At 45.3% G+C, this 20,862-nt stretch overlaps 1 protein-coding gene across 1 annotated transcript in view; it reads right to left on the bottom strand.

Moving 5' to 3' along the window:
* The window catches only part of LOC129812685 (collagen alpha-1(XII) chain-like), a 71,469-nt gene that overhangs the window by 15,942 nt on the left and 34,665 nt on the right, over nucleotides 1-20,862 (bottom strand). The window contains exons 7-36 of the mRNA XM_055864457.1: nucleotides 20,107-20,246; nucleotides 19,325-19,454; nucleotides 18,500-18,645; nucleotides 17,567-17,696; nucleotides 17,216-17,352; nucleotides 15,327-15,456; nucleotides 15,027-15,166; nucleotides 14,712-14,844; nucleotides 14,558-14,581; nucleotides 14,224-14,363; nucleotides 12,409-12,538; nucleotides 11,995-12,134; nucleotides 11,640-11,769; nucleotides 9,895-10,037; nucleotides 8,094-8,223; nucleotides 7,845-7,987; nucleotides 7,552-7,681; nucleotides 6,909-7,028; nucleotides 6,589-6,735; nucleotides 6,380-6,496; nucleotides 5,513-5,665; nucleotides 5,245-5,319; nucleotides 4,987-5,126; nucleotides 4,701-4,824; nucleotides 4,350-4,493; nucleotides 3,897-4,061; nucleotides 3,736-3,774; nucleotides 3,431-3,569; nucleotides 2,278-2,420; nucleotides 1,663-1,772 (exon numbers count right to left, since the gene is read on the bottom strand). Coding sequence (XP_055720432.1) covers nucleotides 1,663-1,772; nucleotides 2,278-2,420; nucleotides 3,431-3,569; nucleotides 3,736-3,774; nucleotides 3,897-4,061; nucleotides 4,350-4,493; nucleotides 4,701-4,824; nucleotides 4,987-5,126; nucleotides 5,245-5,319; nucleotides 5,513-5,665; nucleotides 6,380-6,496; nucleotides 6,589-6,735; nucleotides 6,909-7,028; nucleotides 7,552-7,681; nucleotides 7,845-7,987; nucleotides 8,094-8,223; nucleotides 9,895-10,037; nucleotides 11,640-11,769; nucleotides 11,995-12,134; nucleotides 12,409-12,538; nucleotides 14,224-14,363; nucleotides 14,558-14,581; nucleotides 14,712-14,844; nucleotides 15,027-15,166; nucleotides 15,327-15,456; nucleotides 17,216-17,352; nucleotides 17,567-17,696; nucleotides 18,500-18,645; nucleotides 19,325-19,454; nucleotides 20,107-20,246 — 3,812 coding nt within the window. The remainder of the gene's footprint in view (nucleotides 1-1,662; nucleotides 1,773-2,277; nucleotides 2,421-3,430; nucleotides 3,570-3,735; nucleotides 3,775-3,896; nucleotides 4,062-4,349; nucleotides 4,494-4,700; nucleotides 4,825-4,986; nucleotides 5,127-5,244; nucleotides 5,320-5,512; nucleotides 5,666-6,379; nucleotides 6,497-6,588; nucleotides 6,736-6,908; nucleotides 7,029-7,551; nucleotides 7,682-7,844; nucleotides 7,988-8,093; nucleotides 8,224-9,894; nucleotides 10,038-11,639; nucleotides 11,770-11,994; nucleotides 12,135-12,408; nucleotides 12,539-14,223; nucleotides 14,364-14,557; nucleotides 14,582-14,711; nucleotides 14,845-15,026; nucleotides 15,167-15,326; nucleotides 15,457-17,215; nucleotides 17,353-17,566; nucleotides 17,697-18,499; nucleotides 18,646-19,324; nucleotides 19,455-20,106; nucleotides 20,247-20,862) is intronic.

The raw sequence follows: 20,862 nt of genomic DNA, 5'->3' as shown, positions 1-20,862 counted from the left end.
ACCCTTCTCCCTCATAACCTTTAAGTGTTCAGAGTGGACTCATTGACCTTAGGAAGTACATTTGATGTCAGATCAGAGTAGACTACACGAGAGGGTCCTCAGAAACATGGATACACTTGAAACATTCTTCAAGTCCATTGGAAACAGTAACATCTACATCTTAGATGCATCTTACATCTTGAAACATTCATAAAATAATATGAAAATATACTGACGTTCATTGTTTAAATCCTTCTCATCTTATGATAGCTGAGCATAACAGAGGATGTTTTACGTTGTGCCCTGCTTTGAGTTGGGCCTAGCGTTTGATGTCCCATCTGAGCTCCTCTACTCCTGCTGTGACATTGCGGTACCCAGAATGTGGCAGAAACACTGTATATGACGGTTTTAAAACTTGGCTTGTGACAAAATCATTATAGAGAAACAAGGGCTTTTAAAATCAATTACGGCATTGTCTGTAGTGTTATTTCAACAGGGTTGAAAAGCCTTGAGTGGCTAATCACTGTAGGTATATACTCAATGACCCCCACTCAGACTTGACATTGTAATCCCACCATAGGAAAGTAATAGGGCGGCAATGGGAATCCACACTCAGAGGCAGGAAGATGTGAAGGATAGGAGATGCAATATATCTCCAAATATCTCCATTCATGTTTACAGATGTTTGTAAGTCTCTTTGGGCTTGTTGAATTTTTTGGGTCGATTACATCAGTTTATTCCCCTGGCTGCAAACATTGCGTGTGATAATACTTTGAGAGGATTTTACTCTGACCTTTAGAAACCATCTGTTGAAGCAGGAAATTAATGTTATTAACAGATAATTTCATTCAAGCAGCAAATACTCTTGAAAATACTTCATAGTGCACACGCAGCTAGCTTTCTGTTTTGCGTGGTAAAAGTACGACCTGGTCATTTTCCCAATGTATCAGGTTTTATTTATTGTAAACGAGGTAAACCACAACAAACACTGATCCAATAACAGCCCACTTCCTCAGAATGTTCAGGAATTCCCACCTGACCGCCGCCAGGACAATGGCCAATCAGCACACTGTAAGCCTCCATCGCTAGGCTAACTGGTTGCACATTGTGCAAGGTGACCATGGGTCACAAAAGTCTCCTCCAACCTTTGGAAAGATATTTATAGTTCTTCCAAACCATTCATCAAAATAACTGCCTAAAGTCTTCGAAAACAAAGCTGAACGCCAGATTGTAAAAAGGCCTGAACTCCACTTTGGCACCGAGTCCATATCGCATTCAATGTCGTGAGAGGTAGGTAACCAGATCCTAGCTAGACCTTAGTCTTGGCATTGATTATCACCTCAGTAGGTGAACTCAATGAGGCAAAACACTAATCCACAGAAACGTCAACTATGAACAGACATGACCGCTCATAAAGACTAGTAACAGACAATTACATCTATCATAGGAGGTGACCATATCAAGGGTACACATCCCAGACAGGAATAATCATTCATCTAAACATTTTACCACAGAAATCCATTATTCGTGTGAAAAGTCTTCTTTGGACCCTGGTGTTTTGGAAGTAATTATCCCAAATTATTGCAGATCTGTATGTCCTCAGGAAATTCAACCAGAAAAATAAGCCAAGATATGTGATTCCTTTGCCAAGCCTTAATGTCATTCAAGTGAAATGGTGTTTACCTTGTGGAAGCTTCCGTGGAAAACTCTCTTCACTTGATCCTCATTAAACGTGGCTCTCTGGATCTCCCCTTTGGTGTCCTTGTTGTAGAACGTGATTGTTTTGCTGGAAGCTGAAAAGAGGGAACGATGGTTTCAGATGGCCCCCATACATTACAGGGAGAAGTCACGCAACACACATGGAAACAGACACAGAGAGTGAGCTACAGGGGAGATAGCCCTCACAAGTAAACACTTATGAACAACTAAACACTTACGTAACTAGCAAATACTTAGGTACAATACTTGATCACAAACTTAGGGACACAAGGGAACACTTATGGACTTGGAAATACACACAGAGCGTAAAAGTCAGTGTCAAACCAAAACACTTTCCTATGAGAGAGATCTTGATACAGCCAAGTCTGGGGGTTGATGCTTTTGCATTCAGAGGTCTGAATCTCCTTTATCCTGCATTTACCAACAGAGGATCAATGGACCGTAGTGGCTTACAGGTCATTACACTGGTCTAAGTTTCTAAACACTGTTATCTGATGCAGTAAGGAGGGGCATCAGACCATAGCTGTTGGGCAGCCACAGCTTACCCTATAAGAGAAACAAAGCATGGCGGGGGCTTACGGTTGACGGTGACCCCAACCTCAGGGTTGTTGTTGCTGTCAGCAATCTGCCAGATATCAAATGCCTGGTTGGGGGTGTCGGGGAGGAGACGGAAGAGCAAGATTATGGTGTAGGATGGAGGAAGACCCTCTGGGTTGATCTCCCTGGCAGGAACAAAAATACAGGATACAGGTGTCATGGCAGACATCTTTCATGGAGCTAAAGGATTCTACTTTTGTAAGACGGTCAACTTCATAGACACCAGCCTTGAGAATATCTGATCACTAGTTTACCCAGTGGGCACAGATGTCAATTCAAAGGTCTATTCCACGTTGATTCAACGTAATTTCAATGAAATGACATGGAAATGTTGATTCAACCAGTGCGTGCCTAGTGGGTATAGATCATCAGATAATCATAAATCTTTGAGCAACATGAGAGAGTTCACAAAAACCTGTTTGGATTAAGATGGCAAATCGTAACCTATAGAGCCTTTGGTCAGGATGAAACACTAGATTCTTTGTAACTCCTGGAAGACCAAAGACAATGTTGGCACCTTAAAAACCACACCAAAAACCAAAAAGACACACAATATCCACCCTGTCATGTTGGCCACACAACCTGAAAATGGTTGCCAGTTTTAGCCCAGCCTTGAAAAATTACTGACATATTGAAATATTTTTCTGTCCCTACTTTACGGCTGGAAGTGTTTTCACATGTGCACATTGAGTCAATGGCTAACCCACGCACAAATACAAACCATTATGGACAAATTAACAAAGCATGCTCGTGCCTTAGAGGTTAGAACAGAATTCTTGAGCAGCTCAGCAATTGCTTGAAGACATTTTAATGGGCTCAATAAAGACCTGGGCTTTTGACCTGTGGCTGCTTTGGTTGATCCCTCTATGACATATGTGGAAGAGGGCCCTACCCTGAGAGCTTTACACTCCGAACTAAATTATTTTCTCTTACTAACACTTCATATTCTACAAGCTGCAACAACAAACAGAACTGGCAAGGGGCTCTGTAGATGCTGGATGGGCGCTGGGGGACTGCAGGCTGCCGAGCCTTTGAAGGTGATTAAAAATAATTACACAGGCCAGCATTATAGTACGCAGGAGAGGAGCAGGCCGCGCACGAAGGAAACAGGCTGCAAGCACACACACACACTTACTTTGTGGGCGCAGAGAGGAATGCGTCCTTGTGAAGCCTGTAGGTTATAAAACTGTTGAAGGAGCCAGATTCCATGGACACGCCATTCATGGCAGCAAAGGTCCTGTCTGTGATGTTGAAGCCCTCAAGCATTCTGAAGCCTGGAGAATACACATCAGGTCAATACACAATCATGAGAAAATACAAGTTAATACAAAGGAAGATTCTGTACAGTACTGACAGTACTGATTCTGTATAAACTGACAGATACCGACTGGCCTGTAGGTGTTATCAGTATCTGTCAGTTTATTCAGAATATATACTTACCAGGTGAAGTAAACCCGTTTATGTAGATCAAAGGACAAGCTGAAGAGGGAGAAATGAAACAACATGATGAGCTGTTAAAGGCTAGAGGACAACAGACAGCAAACGTCAATCTGGTTCAACTTGTGTCTTAAGGTACTGCGTCATGCCGATGCTAATCTTACTGGATGTGGCCGTTTCACAGATGAACGTGATGAGGTTGTCCTGGATCTTGGCGAACGCGTCAAAGTCATCCACAACAAAGACGTGTCTTTCACTTGGCTTGCTGCCGATGTTCCTCAACTCTGTCATGTCCACATCGGCCACACCGACCACAAACACGCTGTAACCTGGAGTGAGATGAGTACAAAGACAACCTTTAGAATCCATACGCCATGGCCTAATCAAACCTGTTCACATCTATTTCACAGTAGCTGATTAGATCTGCCAGTACAGCACTCCAACTTGAAAAAAACGAAAACCCCCCAAAAAAGGTAAACAATGTTATACCTCAAAACAAGTTACATAGCTAGCTACACTAAAATGACGTTTAAAGTCAACTAAGGTTTACTAAACCCTGACTGAAAAAATCCAGTTTCTGACTTCTATAAGGACAAATCCCAACTTTGAACACTTACCAGAGTGTATCAGGTTGGAGGCACTCTTCTGGACCTCGTCTTGGGAGCGACCATCGGTGACGACCACCAGAACCTTAGGCACGTGCTTCCTCATGCCGTTGTCTGTGGTGAACACCTTCTCGCCAACGTGCTTCAGAGCAGCACCTGTACACAGAGGGGTCGGACATCAGTCTCAACCTTTAACTATGGACTCATTCAACTCCACCAGCATGATGAAGACACTATGATGACATTGCCGCTGAGTGAATGTATCTCAACTTTTCTATTAAGTCAACATTATGCATTGAGGGTTAAGGATGTCAGTCAGTCACATTGAGACTGGCAGCCAGTCAGAGTGGTCTGTGGGCGTACCTGTTTTGGTGTTTCCTCCCATGTAGCGGACGAGCTGCAGCGCAGCCAAGGTCCTTCCCTTGTCTTGGTAAGTGTTCAGTTTGAACTCTGTCTTGGCACTGTCACTGTATTGCACAAAAGACACCTGTTTCCAGAAGAAGAGAGAGAGAGAGAGGGAGAACATAAATCATTGACATGAATCCACTCTAAAAAAGGAAAGGAGAAGAGAATATGCTGTAAACAAGCAGACTCATCACTTTCGCTTTGAAGCGTTATATCTCAGAGGATAGTCTGCATGGCTATGTACCTGCATGCCGCCAGGGTGGATGACGTCGAAGGCGCCGATCATGCTGAAGACAAACTGGATCACTTTACTGAAGCTCTCGTCTCCGATACTCCAGGAGCCATCAATCAGGAACACCAGGTCAGCCTTGGCTCCTCTGCACACTGTGGAACACACAGAGCAAAGTCAACGGACATGTCAGGTAGGAGACGTATAAAGAGTCTCTTCTCTGTGTTAGCTTCACGTCACTCCACAGCCTGCTGACTTGAAGCCTCTCCTTACCGTCCAAAGCAGGGGGGATGGTGGCAGGTGGAGGTGGGGTGGGGGGCTCAGTTGGGGCCTCTGTGGGCTTGATTACTGTAACAAAGACCAGAACATAAACAGTCAAACCCTTTGGCTTTTACTAGCATGCCATGTTAGCCCCCTGCAAAGACACTGAGGTGTTTTCTTACACCCTGAGTGTGGTGGTGTGGGGGGGGGGGGGGGGGGTATACATGCGTGTGAATGGAAGTGACATGTTACAGGACTGATGGTTATTGGGGTTTCTTACGCGTCCTCTCCTTGACGCTGACTCCGGGCCCCTCCAGGTTGGTGGTCTGTGTGTACACTGTGGCGTTGTAGAGGGCGTCAGGAGTCAGGCCATCCCAGCAGTAGTGGCTCTCAGACCCAGTAATGGTGGTCTCCTGAGCTCCATTGTTAGAGGCTGCAGGGAAGAGGAAAGAGTTACCCACATCGGTAGTGGATCACGTGATTTATCCCCAGACACTCTAAACGTATTCCCTCAGAGGGGTTACAGCCAGTGGTACTGAGGCAGCAGTGGGCTTACACAGTGATTTCTGTTATTCAGCAGATAGCCTTTCAAATAAACAAGAATTCACTTAATGTGGCAAAGTGCACTGCTTCCATCTATAATGGCTACCATACTGTAAACAGACTATATTATATTCCAACATTTCTTCCCATCTTTTTTCCTCTTACATAACTCTAGCGTCGGAGAGTTAATAAGAAACAGATGGATCAGTGGGCATAAATAAAATACAATTACCTAACATTCTTAAGTCATTTTGATCAACTACACCTTTGTGATAGGTTGGTAACTTTGGCTACATATCTGATCGACAGTAGACATTCTGAAATAAATATAAAACAAGAGGCAATGTATAGAAACAATCCTCTCCCATTGGGATCAATGTTATGAATGGGCTGCCAGCAGAGGAGGCTGGTGGGAGGAGCTACAGGAGGACGGGCTTATTGTAATGGTTGGAACGGAATAATGGAACGGTATCAGACACATAAACATATTGAAACCACGTTTGACTCTGTTCCATTTATTCCATACCAGCCATTACAATAAGCCTGTCCTCCTATAGTTCCTCCCACCAGCCTCGTCTGGCTCCCAGCCAGGAATAGCACTTACAGTCAAAGGGATTCAGTTTGAGTCTGTAGGAAGTGGCAGCCCTATGCGGGGTCCATCTCATGCAGAAGGTGTCATAACCAACATTGTAGGTGGTCAGGTCAGTGATGTTCAGGTACACTGTGAAAGACAGGAACAGTCAATCAATCAACTAACCAATCAATCAACCATTTGATCAGCCAAAACAATCAAACAACCAATCAATCACTTACATGTGGTTCCTTGTCCAATGAGAGGTCCGCTAAGGCCAGCGTCATACTGGGCCAACACCTTGAGGTCATAGGTGGTTCCTGGCTGCAGGTTGTGCAGCTGGTAGGTGGTCACATCTCCAACGAAAGTCTCCATGGTCTGATCAGTACCTTCAAGCACAGACAGGGACACTCCAGGTCAATAACAGCAGGCAAGCAATCACATCTTCAAAAGATATGTGACTTTCTTCTTTAGCAGGATAGGTATATTAAGCAAGTCAAGTGATTTGTCGTCAGACAATGTTCTTTCACGGCTGAATAGAATAGAACAGTAGCTATCTGACCTGCAGGTGAGTAGACCAGTTTGTAGCCCACCACTCTGGAGGGGGCGGGGTCCCAGGACACTCTGAAGCGAGTGTACCACTCATCTGACACTCTCAGGTTCTGAGGCCCCAGCATGCCAACTGTGGGGAAGGAAACACAGACATTCAAAACATATTAACAACATATTTAAACGCTTTGAACATGAATATCATAGCCATGCAATCCTAAGCCATGTATTTGCTTTGATGTGGTGTAATTTGTTAGGGGAAATGAGACTGGGTATTGGGCAGCTCCCGTATGAGATCTCCCATTGGAGGACAGCCAGTTCACGTCTCTGGCACAAACAAGCAGTCTGAGCTGAAGCCAAGTCATGCAGTTTCTATTGTTTCTTAGATCTAGGATAATAATCAGTGTCTGAGTTTATAAAACCCCTCTACTGGTAATTCTTTCTCTCCATTAACTTTATACTGTATGTGTGCGTGCGCGTGTGTGTGTGTGTGTGTGTGTGTGTGTGTGTGTGCGTGCGTGCGTGCGTGTGTGTGTGTGTGCGTGCGTGCGACTATGACTTCCAGTATGTAATAACTGTGCGTTTGTGGAGCGCCGTGTGGGTCTGCTATTCTATCATGTTGCATAGAGGACCAAGCATACAATGTGCTATTATACCTGTGTGTCCGTCTCCATCCAGATCTCCTCCTGGTCCATCAAGGTAGATGGCCTGCACGTTGATCTTATAGGGAGTGTCTGGATCCAGGTTGGGCAGGATGACAGTATTTCTGTTCCCAGGAACCATAGTCTACAGGACATACAGGCAGGACACTGCATGACTATTTGAAACTACAGTTACTTCAACCAGAGGATAAATAAGGACTTTGGGCCACACCTGCCTTGGGCCACATACAACTTTGGTGGTGTTTGATGAGAAATTCATTAGACAAATCAGCAATATGGGTGCTTACGTGCTCCTCAATGGGGTCTCCAGTGGTGGGGGCGTAGGTGATCTTGTACTGCTGCACTGGACCTTCAGCATGTTCCCATGCCACAGTCAGAGAGCTGGTGGTGGCATCAAACACACGCATGTTCCTTGGGCCACTGCGGGGAACTGGGACCGGGATAATAAGGAAGTTAGCACGATATCAAGCGAGTAGGTGAACGTGGATAAACCTGTAAAGGCCACAGGATCTTATGTATGATTTAGTGGATCTTACGTGTTTTGCCGTTGTCTTCGGCCGGCGGTCCTTCTCCGTCAGTATAGATGGCGACCACTCCCACATTGTAGGACGTGTCTGGGTCCAGCTGCTCTAGCAGGGTGGTGGTGGATGTCCCAGGAACCAGAACCTGAATAGGGACAGAGAGGACAGAGACACAGGAGTCAATGCTGAAAGACTGGGCCCAATGGGAGGATGAAGCAAACAGCAGGCCTTACAGGGGGATGGATTCAATCAAATGACTACCCTCATACCCACATGTTTGATTCTGAAAACTGGAAAAACACTGATCGGGACTAGAATGAACAGAAATATCAAGGAGATCTGTAGAAGAACAGTGATCAGTTAGGCTAGCCTACACTGCAATATCCAGATCGGGGAGGAGTCCTTCCTGTTTTAAAAATGTGTCAGCTGTATGGGGAAAACAACAAGCATGCCATTATGCTGTTATGACCCGCATGGTCCTAGCAGCTATGACCCTCCCAGCCTGACAGCTGTTTCATGTGACAACCCTGACAGCTCGTCCTCACCTCACTCAACAACCTCTTGTGTTGTCACTGCTCAGTGCTCACTGAAAGGAGGAACAAAAGTATGATGTCAATGATGTAGGACCCATCCAGACAGTCAGGGAAATAACACACTGAGTAACTAACGTAATGTGCTGACAGTTGCTTACAGCCGCCTGGCTCTTATGACCTATCTGACTGACTATCAGTCGCCTGCGTGTGTCTGTGTTAGTTCACCCATACTGAATACCAGACCCCACTTGTCTGTGTCTTGCCAACATGATCTCAAAGGGAAACTAATCTCTTCTCATCTACCTGCCATGTCCTAGTCACCTAGAGTCACATATTATACAAAATATACAGGAGTCCTGTCCACAGCCATCTGGTTTCACTCTCACTTCTGACCCAAAGCACCATTGCATCATGCTCAATGTGTGCTTTTTTTATCTCTCTGCTTCACATGACTGTTTTTAACGAGCGCTATCAAACCCTTACTTCGGTCTCTGCTCTGGGTTTAATAGCGACATATTCCTCTCGAGGTAAACCCAATATTACAAAGCTGCTTTCCTAATCTGGTTAAGCATACACCAAATATCCCAGTGTTCAATTTGATGGTAGATCATGACACTGGCCACATGCTGACCTGGAAAGCTGGCTCTGGCACTGGAAAAGCCCAGCCCTGAGTCCTTCAAAATATTCCCCAAGAAACAAAATGTGATGACTTTATTAAAAAAACGAGAGCACCTCTAGCTATCAATAAAATGGAACGGCATCACTCTTCAAAGAACTAATGTTCTTTGACTTTAAATAAAAACAGGGTCTCAGTGTCTCAATGCTTCTCACAGATGTGGCTGTTTGCGCAGTGTCAAGTAACACTCTATTAGTTGTTTGTGGGGCTTCTCCATACATACTTCATAACTCCAGAGAGGTGGGCACAGCCATGCCAGATAAGGAGGGGAAAAGCCCAGACGGGGTTTTCTGTTTTAATTAATAAACATGAACAGCTCGCCTTAAACCAGTACTAGACTGTTAAATAAAACTGCCACCAGAGAGACAGTCCATGTGGAGCACAGACAGAGAGAGCTTTCTTTAACTAACAGTAAGTCAGGGGCGAGGTTGAGGTTGATGTTGCTCCGTTCCGTTCCTTCACAAAGAGCTGTAGTGCTGCAAATGAACTGAAGCGTTGGACTCGGCCACCCTTGCACACACCCCAAGTCCCTGGACTCTAACATTTGACCTCTGACCTGGGGCGGGGTCAATCAGAGGCCCTGTGGGTCTCCTTGGCGGTGACTCACCGACTCGGAGGGCTTGGTGCCGCTCAAGGGGGCGTAGACAACCCTGTACTGCACGACCTCGCCAGAGGCAGGCTCCCAGCGTACGTTCAGGGTGTTAGTGGTGGGGCTGAAGACTTGGATGTTCCTCACTGGAATACGCTCCACTATAGAGAGAGACACAGAGATGGAGGGACGGATAGAGGGACAGGGGAGAGGGGGAAAATAAGAGAGTTGGGTTGAGAACAGCAGCTGAAAACATCAATTAGAGAGTCTGACTAAAGATTTATTGGTGCCTGAATGAGACACTAGGGAATGTTCGCCTTGAAGCCATCAAAGCTTTCACTGGGCCTGTGTACAATACATACTAGTTGACTCAACCATTAAAACTGCAGCAAAACACAACATAGTTGGCCAGTCTTCAATACCACACAGACTCTGCTCTAAACATACAACATCAGCTTTACACTGTACACCTTCAGTAAACAACACTAGGGTACCTACAGTAGCTAACGGTTGCTCAGAAGAAGAGGAGAGGTCTGTAGCCCCCTGAAAATTGCCTTTAAAACTAAAGCAGATGTTTCCAGTCTTTGTACCACTCAGCAATGTACCCTCATAAAGACAGAGTGGGAAGTACATGGCAAGCTTCTTTACTTAGAGACCAGACAGTATTGGCCAGAATGAAAGGACTTCACCCTGAAAGCACATCATCAACAGGTAGTCCATATCGATAGCTTCTGTCCGAGCAATACATCAATCCCTGAAATTGAACGAGATGACCCAAGGCCACGGTAAAATGTATCTGTTAAGTTTGATTAATAACATTTGTCAGACTGCCGGAAGAGACATAGATTCCACTGAGAATGGAGAATGCAGATGTAGAGTCCCACACTTCTAAAAGAGATCAAAAACTTCAACACTATTATTGCCCGGTGTACCCTGGGATACGTTCTGATGGGGGGGGGGGGGGGGATAAGGGTTCCAGTAACAGTAATGGCAGAAATATAACCAGTCTAGAGAAGACTGCTGAGTTGAATGTCGAAAAAAGACGTCATGCCCCCCCCCCCCCCCCCCCCTGCTGTGCTACCACCACCACAACCAGGCATTACACCCCATAAACAGACACCGTTACAGTAAGGCTGGAGACACCACTAGTGTTGCCAACGCAGAGGAATTCCTTTGCTGTGCAATCAGACCACTAAAGATTGAGTCATGAGGGGAGGCCCAGCCTTATAATTGTGGGAGAAAGTGTTCAAAATGGAAAGGAAAACTAAATATAGTGTCTACCAGTGAATCCCTCTATCAAGCATTGAAGTGGATATTTCAGATGAGAAACAAACCATGTTCGATATTTTTGGCATTACCTTCAGATATAAAAGGGGTTGGCTTATTTTACGAGGACAATTCAGGTACAGTAAGACTGGGACATATTTTGGGCACATCCAAGAGTTTACTGGCATAAGGAGTAAGCAAGCCAATACAAGGCCCGGGAGTGTATGCTCTACAGATAAGCCAGCTCTCAAAGAACGACGAAACAAACTCCCAACTCGTAATCTGATATTGTAGCCTTAGCATACTGTACAATCTTCTCCTCAGGAAAGTCTGAACTAATAATGGTAGAAATAGAATCATGTCGTATTGAACACCGGTTCTTCATTATATTCCAGAGTGACCATGGTATAGCATGACAATTACCATGAGAAAAGGGTTGTTGAAGCTGTACTACAGAACATGAACCATCCTCACAGTAAACCTGTATGTGGACTCACGTGTCTTGCCGTTCTCAGACATGCGTTTGCCCTCTCCAGCGGGGTAGACAGGGACCACAGTGACGGTGTAGAGGGTGTCAGACATCAGGTTCTTCAGCACAGTGTTGGTGGTAGTACCAGAGACCTGGGACTGTAAATACACATACCCACACAACAGTCACACGAGCTACACAGAGCTGATCTGATCTAAAACATATGGTAAAGGAACAGTATTTCTACATGTGTGTTTGACTGAGTGAATATGCCAAGTATCAGTGTAGTATCCTTTTAGCAGTAGATCATGGATTTGATAACGGATGTGTGTGCATTCCATAGTGAAATTCAGTAGTGATTGGTTAGAGGTGGCTCAGCCTACCACATCCTCAGCTCCTCCAGCAGCAGGTACATAGTAGATCTTGTACTGGCGGACGTTGCCCTCGGCAGCCTCCCATTGGACGTTCAGGGTGCTGGTGGTGGGGTCAGTGACCTGGAGGTTCCTCACTCCTCCCAGAGGCTCTGGAGAGAGAGAAGGGAGGCCATAGGATTCATACTATGTGGAATGAGAACCCTGAGGTTCTGATGTTCAAATGCATGTGGAGGTACAGACGTGGCATATGGTAGGTGTGAATCTATGTTTCACAAAGACAGTATTTAGGGCATCTTTAACATCTTCATCTAGGCATCAAATGTAACCCTGGTTCCCTGAAGGAGGGAAGGTGCAGCTGAGAGGCCAAAAGGGAACATGATGTAATCACGAAGGCCTTCGACAGGCCACAGCAAGGTCACTCACTTGTCTTTCCGTTGCCAGAGATGTCCTTGCTCTCCCCGCTGCCATAGATGGCTGCAACGGTGATGGAGTAGGGAGTGTCAGGGGTCAGCTTGGGAAGAAGCACCGTGTTCTTCTTCCCTCCGATCTGCGTCTGTTGGGGGATGAAGACCGATTCAAATGACTGTTCTCACCTGGTCAATGATTGCACTAAGGGCCTAAGGGCTGACTCATTTTAAAATGATTGGATCAAACATGAATGGTTCTTATATTCCCTTCAGATTACAAATGCATCAAATCATTTCTTCAGCGTGGCCTCAGAAGACATGAACAGGAAAAAAATACTTATTTTCTCATTGGATGTGGATGCCTCTGATTCTATCTTCTCTCCCTTGACAGTTTTCTGTCAGTGTCAGCAACTTGATCGAAAGAATTCGGGTTGAGCAATGGCAGACTGTCAACGTTTTTGTCTGAGGATGCAGCGAGCATTTTTGCACTTTGTTATTGTAAGAGCCAAGGTAAATCTATTCTCCAGTGGGATGTGTTGTCTTAGAGGTATGAGTGGTGAATTTAGTGCATCGTTTATTTATTTTTTACCAGGGAGACGCTGTATTGAAAGGAACACTTCTGGGTTGCATCGCCTCACAGAGACGGCTGACTCAGTAAACTCTGTGTGCGTGCGTGAGTGTGGGTTTTCAAGTTAAGCTTTGTGCTGCCTGGGAAAAAAAGCTTATCAGCAGGCAATGGGAAACTGTATGATGGAAGTCATGTTATTTGGCACCAAGACAATTTTCCTTGTACACAAGCATGAAGCGTGTGTCTCCCATTTCCTACACAGACCTGTTGTCACAAATGAAACAAAGCGCGGCCTCCTGAGCTCTCCATACTTGTTGAAAAGCTGTCAGTGAACCAGAAACACTTGGCTGAGCTTGGCTCATTAGCTTCCAGCTTTTCAACAATGCCTCAACGTTTAGCGTGTGACATCATCGCAGAAACCGGTGGACGGATGGCCGCTGGACAGAACTAGGTTTCCCCTCCTCTAATTAAGAAATGGAAAACATTCCATCTCGCATTGCAATGGAAACTCTGAATGGACAAATAACTGACATTACGCTAGCTACCCTTGAACTCCAACATGGCAGACCTATCATACATTACAGACAAGTCTGAAACGAGAGAGAAAACATCTCAAACTGCCTCCATCCATTTACTGTATCTCTCTCTCTTTGTGTGCGTTTACATCACGCAAACTCTAAGCGCCTAAACATCTGGCCTGATGAAAAAAGCCTGTCTGACTAAACTACTATCCAGCTCTAGTGGAGCAGCAGCAAGGTCAGACAGCATTGTGTAACCCTGTAACAGTCTGAGGTCAACGACCCCTGGTACCACACTCCCGTCCTGTTACATAAACACACACATGCAGACAAACAGACACGCATCCACCCACACACACACAACCCGGCTGAGCCCAGGCATTCCATCTCTCCCCCGTCCTCCACCTCTCCCTCTTTCCTCACTGATAACACTCACTCCCCTGAGGCTCTGGTCAATGTCCCTGACCCACATGTGCTCCTAAAATGTACCCTGTCATCTTGATGTTTTACTGGGGGGATTTCGGTGGGAGACTCTCATAGGTTTATATGATCTTTCTATCACACGAACCAGGTGATTGTGTGTCGTGCTACAAGGCCTCCATGGACATGATCCTCAAAGTGTTCCTTTTCCTTTTATCATCCAGAGGATGGTTAGAATTAAACAATGACGTTGGCACTATGAAAGGCATGGGACTTGGGACTGTGATGCTTAAGCTGAGCCATGTGGCTACTGACTGGTTCTTACAGACTGGGTCTTGCCTCCGGCGGTGGGGACATATGTGATCTTGTAGGTCTGGACACGACCAGGGGCGTGGTCCCACTTGACGGTCAGAGTGGTGGTGGTGGCATTGAACACCTGCAGGTTCTGGGGAGGGCCTGTGGGGGCTGGGAACGAACACAACAACATAAACAACCACTTAAACACACATCCAACCAAAACAGATCACCTTCACATTTTACCTTCTGGATAGTGATCACCTGTGTAAAATTTGCTGAACAAAATGGAATGTTTTTGATTCAAATGCATGCTCTCTCGGAGGGCTGTATGGGTTTTGCTTGATTGCAACAAACAAACTTACCAGGCGTGATGATGACCTTGGACACTGGAGAGAGAAACAGAAATATAATGAGCTCTTATTAGTAAATCTCATCAGGCATTGATGGGAATCTATAACGATGTATCTTGATTGATGTATTGTGATGGCATTAGATTAGATGATGGACTTGTCTTACATGTTCTCTGGCTGCCAAGCAGGTCTTCACTCTCAGACTCGTCAGGGTAGATGGCGGTGACGGACACGTCGTACAGAGTGTCTGGCTCTAGGTTCTCCAACACATTACTGGTCTCATCACTGTTCAGGATGGCCTGGGAGACACAACACGATGGACCTTAAGGAGCTAGAACACCCGTAAGACTTTAAACTACCCAAAGCCATCAATTGCTTTGCTTGTAAGGGTTTGTTGACATTTGTTGCCTAATGTTTTGCCTCATTCGACAGGTTTTGTTGTATATTAAAAGATGAGAACCAGTAATACTAGTGCTCTTACATATTGGAAGTTGGTTTCTCCCTTCTTGGTCCAGCCGATACGGTAGAGGGCCACATCAGGGGCCCCATAGTCCCAGTGGGCTCTGAAGCTGGTCTGGGTCACCTCAGAGAAACGCAGGTTCTTAGGAGCAGGAACAACATCTAGACAGAAGAAAGGGAAAATGATATTGGTGAGATTGCCATGCCATCAATAATATTTTTCCTGGTCAGGTCTTACCTACTGTATAGTAGTGAGTAGGACTTCCATGGAGTGTAACCCCAGTGTGTTAACCCTGTACTAAGCTGTGTAACTGTACTGTACCTGTGATGGCTGTGTTGAGCATGGGGTTGCCAGCTCCCTCGTCGTAGATGGGTGTAACAGCAAGGTCATACTCAGTCTGAGAGATGAGGTTGTCCAGGGCTTTGGCGGTCACGCCTCCTCCCACTTCAAGCTGCAGAACAAGAAAACATCCTTGTTAAAATTAAGCTTCTTTGTGTCACAGATATTAGGTTTTAAAGCGTGCTTGTATCAACAACTGAATGACTACTTTTTTTGTAAATGAAGGGTTAGGGTTAGTAATAATGAGTAATAATGTCATCATCAAGGCCACGTTGAATGGCTTCCAAAGTCTCATTCTGGTCTCAATGATGAGTTCCAAAGAATCTGTGCGAGAACTCTGGGCGACCTTGTAAACATCCGGCGAGACAGTCTGTAAACTTCACTTCCTTCACAGGAAATGTTTAAATTCTCAGCACATCCAGAGGTGGAGAGGGATAAACAATGAACAAAACAAATATTCTGTCAAAGTAGAAGCAGTAGTATGTTTTTGTTTCTTCATAATGCACCATTAACTTCTCCATTGCTTTTCATGCCTCTGGAATCCAGTGGTGTAAAGTACTTAAATAAAAATACATTAAAGTACAACTTTTTGGGGGCATCTGTACTTTGCTTTAGTATTTATATTTTTGACATCTTTTACTTCACTGCATTGGTAAAGAAAATGATGTACTTTTTACTCTATACATTTTCCCTGACACCCAAAAGTACTCATTACATTTTGAATGTTAAGCAGGATAGAAAATGGTCCAATTCGCACACTTATCAAGAGAACATCCCTGGTCATCCCTACTGCCTCTGATCTGGCAGACTCACTAAACACAAATGCTTTGTTTTTAAATTATGTCTGAGTGTTGGAGTGTGCCCCTGGCTATCTGTAAATAAAAAAATTGAAAATACAAATTGTGCCGTCTGGTTTGCATAATATAAGGAATTTTCAATTATTCATACTTTTACTTTTGATACTTAAGTATATTTAAAACCAAAATAATTTTTGACTTTTACTCAAGTAGTATTTTACTGAGTGACTTTCACTTTTACTTGAGTCATTTTCTATTAAGGTATCTTTACTTTTACTCAAGTATGACAATTGAGTACTTTTTCCACCACTGCTGGAATCTCATGATCACGCCATTCCGAAATCTCTGTCTTTCTTTAGGCTTATTGTTTTTGCATTCAGAGTTGTTTGGGGAGAAACTTCTTTGCGAGGGGCTCTGGATCATAAATCCACAGCAAACGCTCTTTCTTGGATGCAGAGGAATAGCCCTTCCTGTTTTCTCAGTGTCAGGAACAGAGCTGGAACTGCTAATCCAGGCCTGCGTCATCATCCATCAGCTAGCCCAGAACGCTGCCACTTTCTGGGCATGAGGTTAGCCACCGCTCCCCTCCCCTCCACCGCATCCCAATCAGACGCGTGGATGTGCTTTTCATCTCTTAAGTCCAATGGAGGGACATGTGATTTGCCCACCGCCATGTGATTTATACCCCAGGATGCGGGGCAGGGACCTGCTCTCCCCATCTCCTGCCGACAGTGGTGTGATCATTTCACCAGGTACCCGGTCCAATAGCAAAGCCCCAGAGGTCCCCTGCATACCCCTCTCACCAGCTGCTTATTCCATTATGCTGTCTAATGTCATACCTCAAATGATCTGTAAAAAGTATCAATCTGCTAGCTCTCTCCAGGATCACTATCATGGCTTATTATGGCATAAACAGAGAACGGGCTAAGCACAGGAGCTGGTTTCTGCTGTCACCAGTAGATGGGCTTGCTAGGCCTATACTTCAGCCCCAGGGGGAGTATCTATCGAGGGTGAAGAGTATTGCTTTCACTACTGTCTGTGTCCAACAGATGTATTGTGACCATTGAGTCTCACCTCTTTGGCTTCTCCCTCGTCAGGCTTGTAGGTGATGATGTATTTGAGGACGGCTCCAGGTGCTGCGTCCCAGTTCATCTTCAGGGCGCTGTGGGTAACGTCTCTGACCCTCAGCTCTCCAGCAGGGGGCATGGGCACTATGGTGGGGACAGAGGGACAGAAAGATGGGGATTACTAAATCCATATTCCATATTTTATTCCTTTAATCACTTTAGTTCCATAAACTTGGTAGTGAGGAGCCATGGTTTACTCTGTAGGAGTAAGGACCTGTCGTCCTTTACCGTCCATGAAGCACAGAGAGTAAAACATGAACATGAATGTGAATGTAGAGGAATTCTTCACTGCACGTACGTGTGACTCCTTGCTTGGTGAGGGGGTCGCTGGCTGACTCTCCATGCAGGGCGAAGATGGACAGAGTGTAAGCCGTGTTGGGGATCAGCTGCACCAGCTGGACATCAGTCGTGTCCTCTCCAACTCTTATCTGCAGGGGAGGACCATAACGGAACAAACCTTAGTTTACAAGGCTTACTGTTATTCAGACAGGCAGTTTAGATGAACAGATTACAAATCTTTGGTGGTGTCCTGTGTGCTGAAACAATCTAAGTGTTGCCAATACTACAGACGATCTTACCCTCTGGATTTGACACCTCCGGGACTGATATCCTGCCACAGTAAGCTAATAATCCTCATATCCCTCTGAGTCTCAATAATTGTGTGTTTTGTTGACTCGGCGTCCGTAAAACGAGAGTTAAAACGCGGCTCACTTTGTAACTCATCACTGCTCTGTGACATCGGCATGCTGTCAGGAGACATTGGCAGGGTACCGGTGTATTTGGTCATTAGCTGTGTGTGTGTGTGTGTGTGTGTGTGTGTGTGTGTGTGTGTGTGTGTGTGTGTGTGTGTGTGTGTGTACGTGTGTAGTGGAGACTTTGACTGTGTCAGTTCCACAGCTGGTCTGGCCTGGAGTCCCAGCCAGACCTCTCTCTCTCTCTCTCTCTCTCTCTCTCTCTCTCTCTCTCTCTCTCTCTCTCTCTCTCTCTCTCTCTCTCTCTCTCTCTCTCTCTCTCTCTCTCTCTCTCTCTCTCTCTCTCTCTCTCTCTCTCTCTCTCTCTCTCTCTCTCTCTCTCTCTCTCTCTCTCTCTCTCTCTCTCTCTCTCTCTCTCTCTCTCTCTCTCTCTCTCTCTCTCTCTCTCTCTCTCTCTCTCTCTCTCTCTCTCTCTCTCTATCTATCTATCTATCTATCTCTCTATCTATCTATCTATCTATCTGGCCCAGCCTTCTCACCTCTTTGTCCACAGAGGGCTCGGTGGCATTGATGGCACTGTAGAGCAGCATGTAGCCCGTGGCGCCCACTGCCTCCTCCCACTTCACCCTCATGGTGGTGGGACGCTCCTCGTAGATGGTCATCTTCCTCACCGCGCTGAGGGGCACTGGACAGGGAAACAGGGAGAGTTGAACACTGTAAATACACCTGCACACAAACACACACAATACCATCCAAAACGGCATGTTCACAGTGAGACGCAGCCATGCAGATTTCATGTGGTGAGAACTAAACAATGAGTTATTTTATGGCCGCTTTTATGGAGAAATGACTTGCTTCGTAAAATCACGCTATTCTAGAGGACAAATAAAGTAAAGCTGAAGAACGATGTTAAAGAAACACTTAATTCTCGCTGCAGAGAGTGAGTGGGAGCATATATCTTTGTTATTACAATGATGCTGTCTTTAAGCCTCATATGGTATCATAAACAAAACGGTTTTGTTCTTTCTTTAATGTTGAACACAGGGACCACACAAGCATCACAGGAACAGGGTGTGCTAAATATACTGGAAGAATGTTTGTTTTACAGTCCCAAAGATGTCCATTAGTTGATCCCACAGGGATTACGTTTGGGACACAGGTATGTTGAAGCACAGTAATGGACAGGTACAGTATAGTGCAGGGTTTCTCAAACTCAGTCCTGGACTGTTTTTTTGCCCGAGCACAATACAGCTGATTCAAATAATCAAAACTTAATGATGAGTTGGTTATTTGAATCAGCTGTGTAGTGCTGGGGGGGGTATAGAGGATCAAAGAATAACACAGAAAAACAAATTAGGACTCACAGGTGGTTTCAGTCCCCTTCAGCGGATCGCTGCTCTCCTCTCCGATGACAGAGTAGACGTTGACCAGATACTCAGTCAGAGGGTTCAGGTTGGGCAGCATGGCTGTGTTCACTGAGCCATCAACAAACATCTACAATCAGACAACAAGAGGGCACATGAACCAGGCGAACACAGCATGAATATGGAGAATGACTTGGAATGTCTATTTTACGTAACCCATTCACTTGCATTGGAAAGGTTTGTTTCTATTGGCGGACAAACAAGACAAACAATACAACAAACTACCGCTATATGTGTTTCCTGTGTTGATGCATCTGGTTTCAATTGAACCACAAATTAAGTTGTAGAACTCTGACCAAACTCTACCGGTTTCAACCCAGTGTGCGTTTCTATTTATAAGAGCCAAACACAAAAACAACATAGATCACATACTAGACCACTGCCTCACCAAACCATGAGAGCTGGACTAAAACACTTTTTAAATGAAATTGGAGTCTAAGGAGTTGGAAGTGGATCTAGCAGCTAGCTTACCCCATTCTAGCACACTGGAGCCAATACCCTGCAGTCAAAGTTAGGTGTGGGGTAAGTATGAATTCTAATGTAATCTCTTTAATCTTTATTCAGCCAAGTAAGTCACAGAACATAGGCTTTACTACAACTTGCTTCCATCCTCAGGCCCAGGGTTGGAGTGAGACGGGTTTGGGAGGGTGATCGAGGGGGATTGGCAGAGGAGTTTGGGGTTGGTCGTGGTTACCGGTCGGGTGGACGTTAGGGGTACTAACCTTCTGAGGGCGGCCAGACAAGGTCATGTACTCCACACGGTACTTCTCCACCGGACCTTCAGGGCCTGTCCAGCTGGCACGGAACGAGTAGTGGGTCACCTCCGAGGTCACCAGGTCAGTGGGCGCATCGGGGCCACCACCTATCAGTGAAAAGAGTGGGGTCAACCCTAAGCATAGGATCTCATTGCATCCTTCTCAGATATGGAAACAGCTCCCTAGCAGAAAATCCAGGAGACAGACATATAGACAGTCTAAGCCTTTCCTAAAAAATGTACCCTACATAGTATTCAGTTACATCTTTTGAATTTGATTAAGGAGCAGACTATTTCTAATTTTAGACAGGAAAAAATAAACTATCAGTGGGGAAAGGAGGGCTTTAAATTCTAAATGATTTCCAGTGGTTGGCTGGCCTTCAGCTCCTTGTGTTGTCTCCCCTGGTGCACCAGACATGCTACTCTACTGAGGGTCTCCTCTAGCCATGACCTAAGCCCTGTTTACATAACTACAGCCTCATACAACACAGCTGGCTGCAGAGATCATCACCCGTATTCACAAAGAGTCTCAAAGTAAGAGTGCTGATCTAGGCTCAGTTTAGCCTTTTAGATCATAGTGATAAAAAGTATATGGACAGATCCTAGATCAGCCCTCCTACTCTAAAATAGTTTGAGAATATGGGCCCAGGTCCCCCCCTTATTCATTATGATTTTAAATGCAAAACTGATCCTAGATCAGCACTTTTACTCGGAGACACTGTGA

This window comes from Salvelinus fontinalis, chromosome 16, assembly GCF_029448725.1.
Source record: "Salvelinus fontinalis isolate EN_2023a chromosome 16, ASM2944872v1, whole genome shotgun sequence".
NCBI classification, from domain to species: Eukaryota; Metazoa; Chordata; class Actinopteri; order Salmoniformes; family Salmonidae; genus Salvelinus; species Salvelinus fontinalis.
This window is presented reverse-complemented; position numbering and strand designations above follow the sequence as displayed.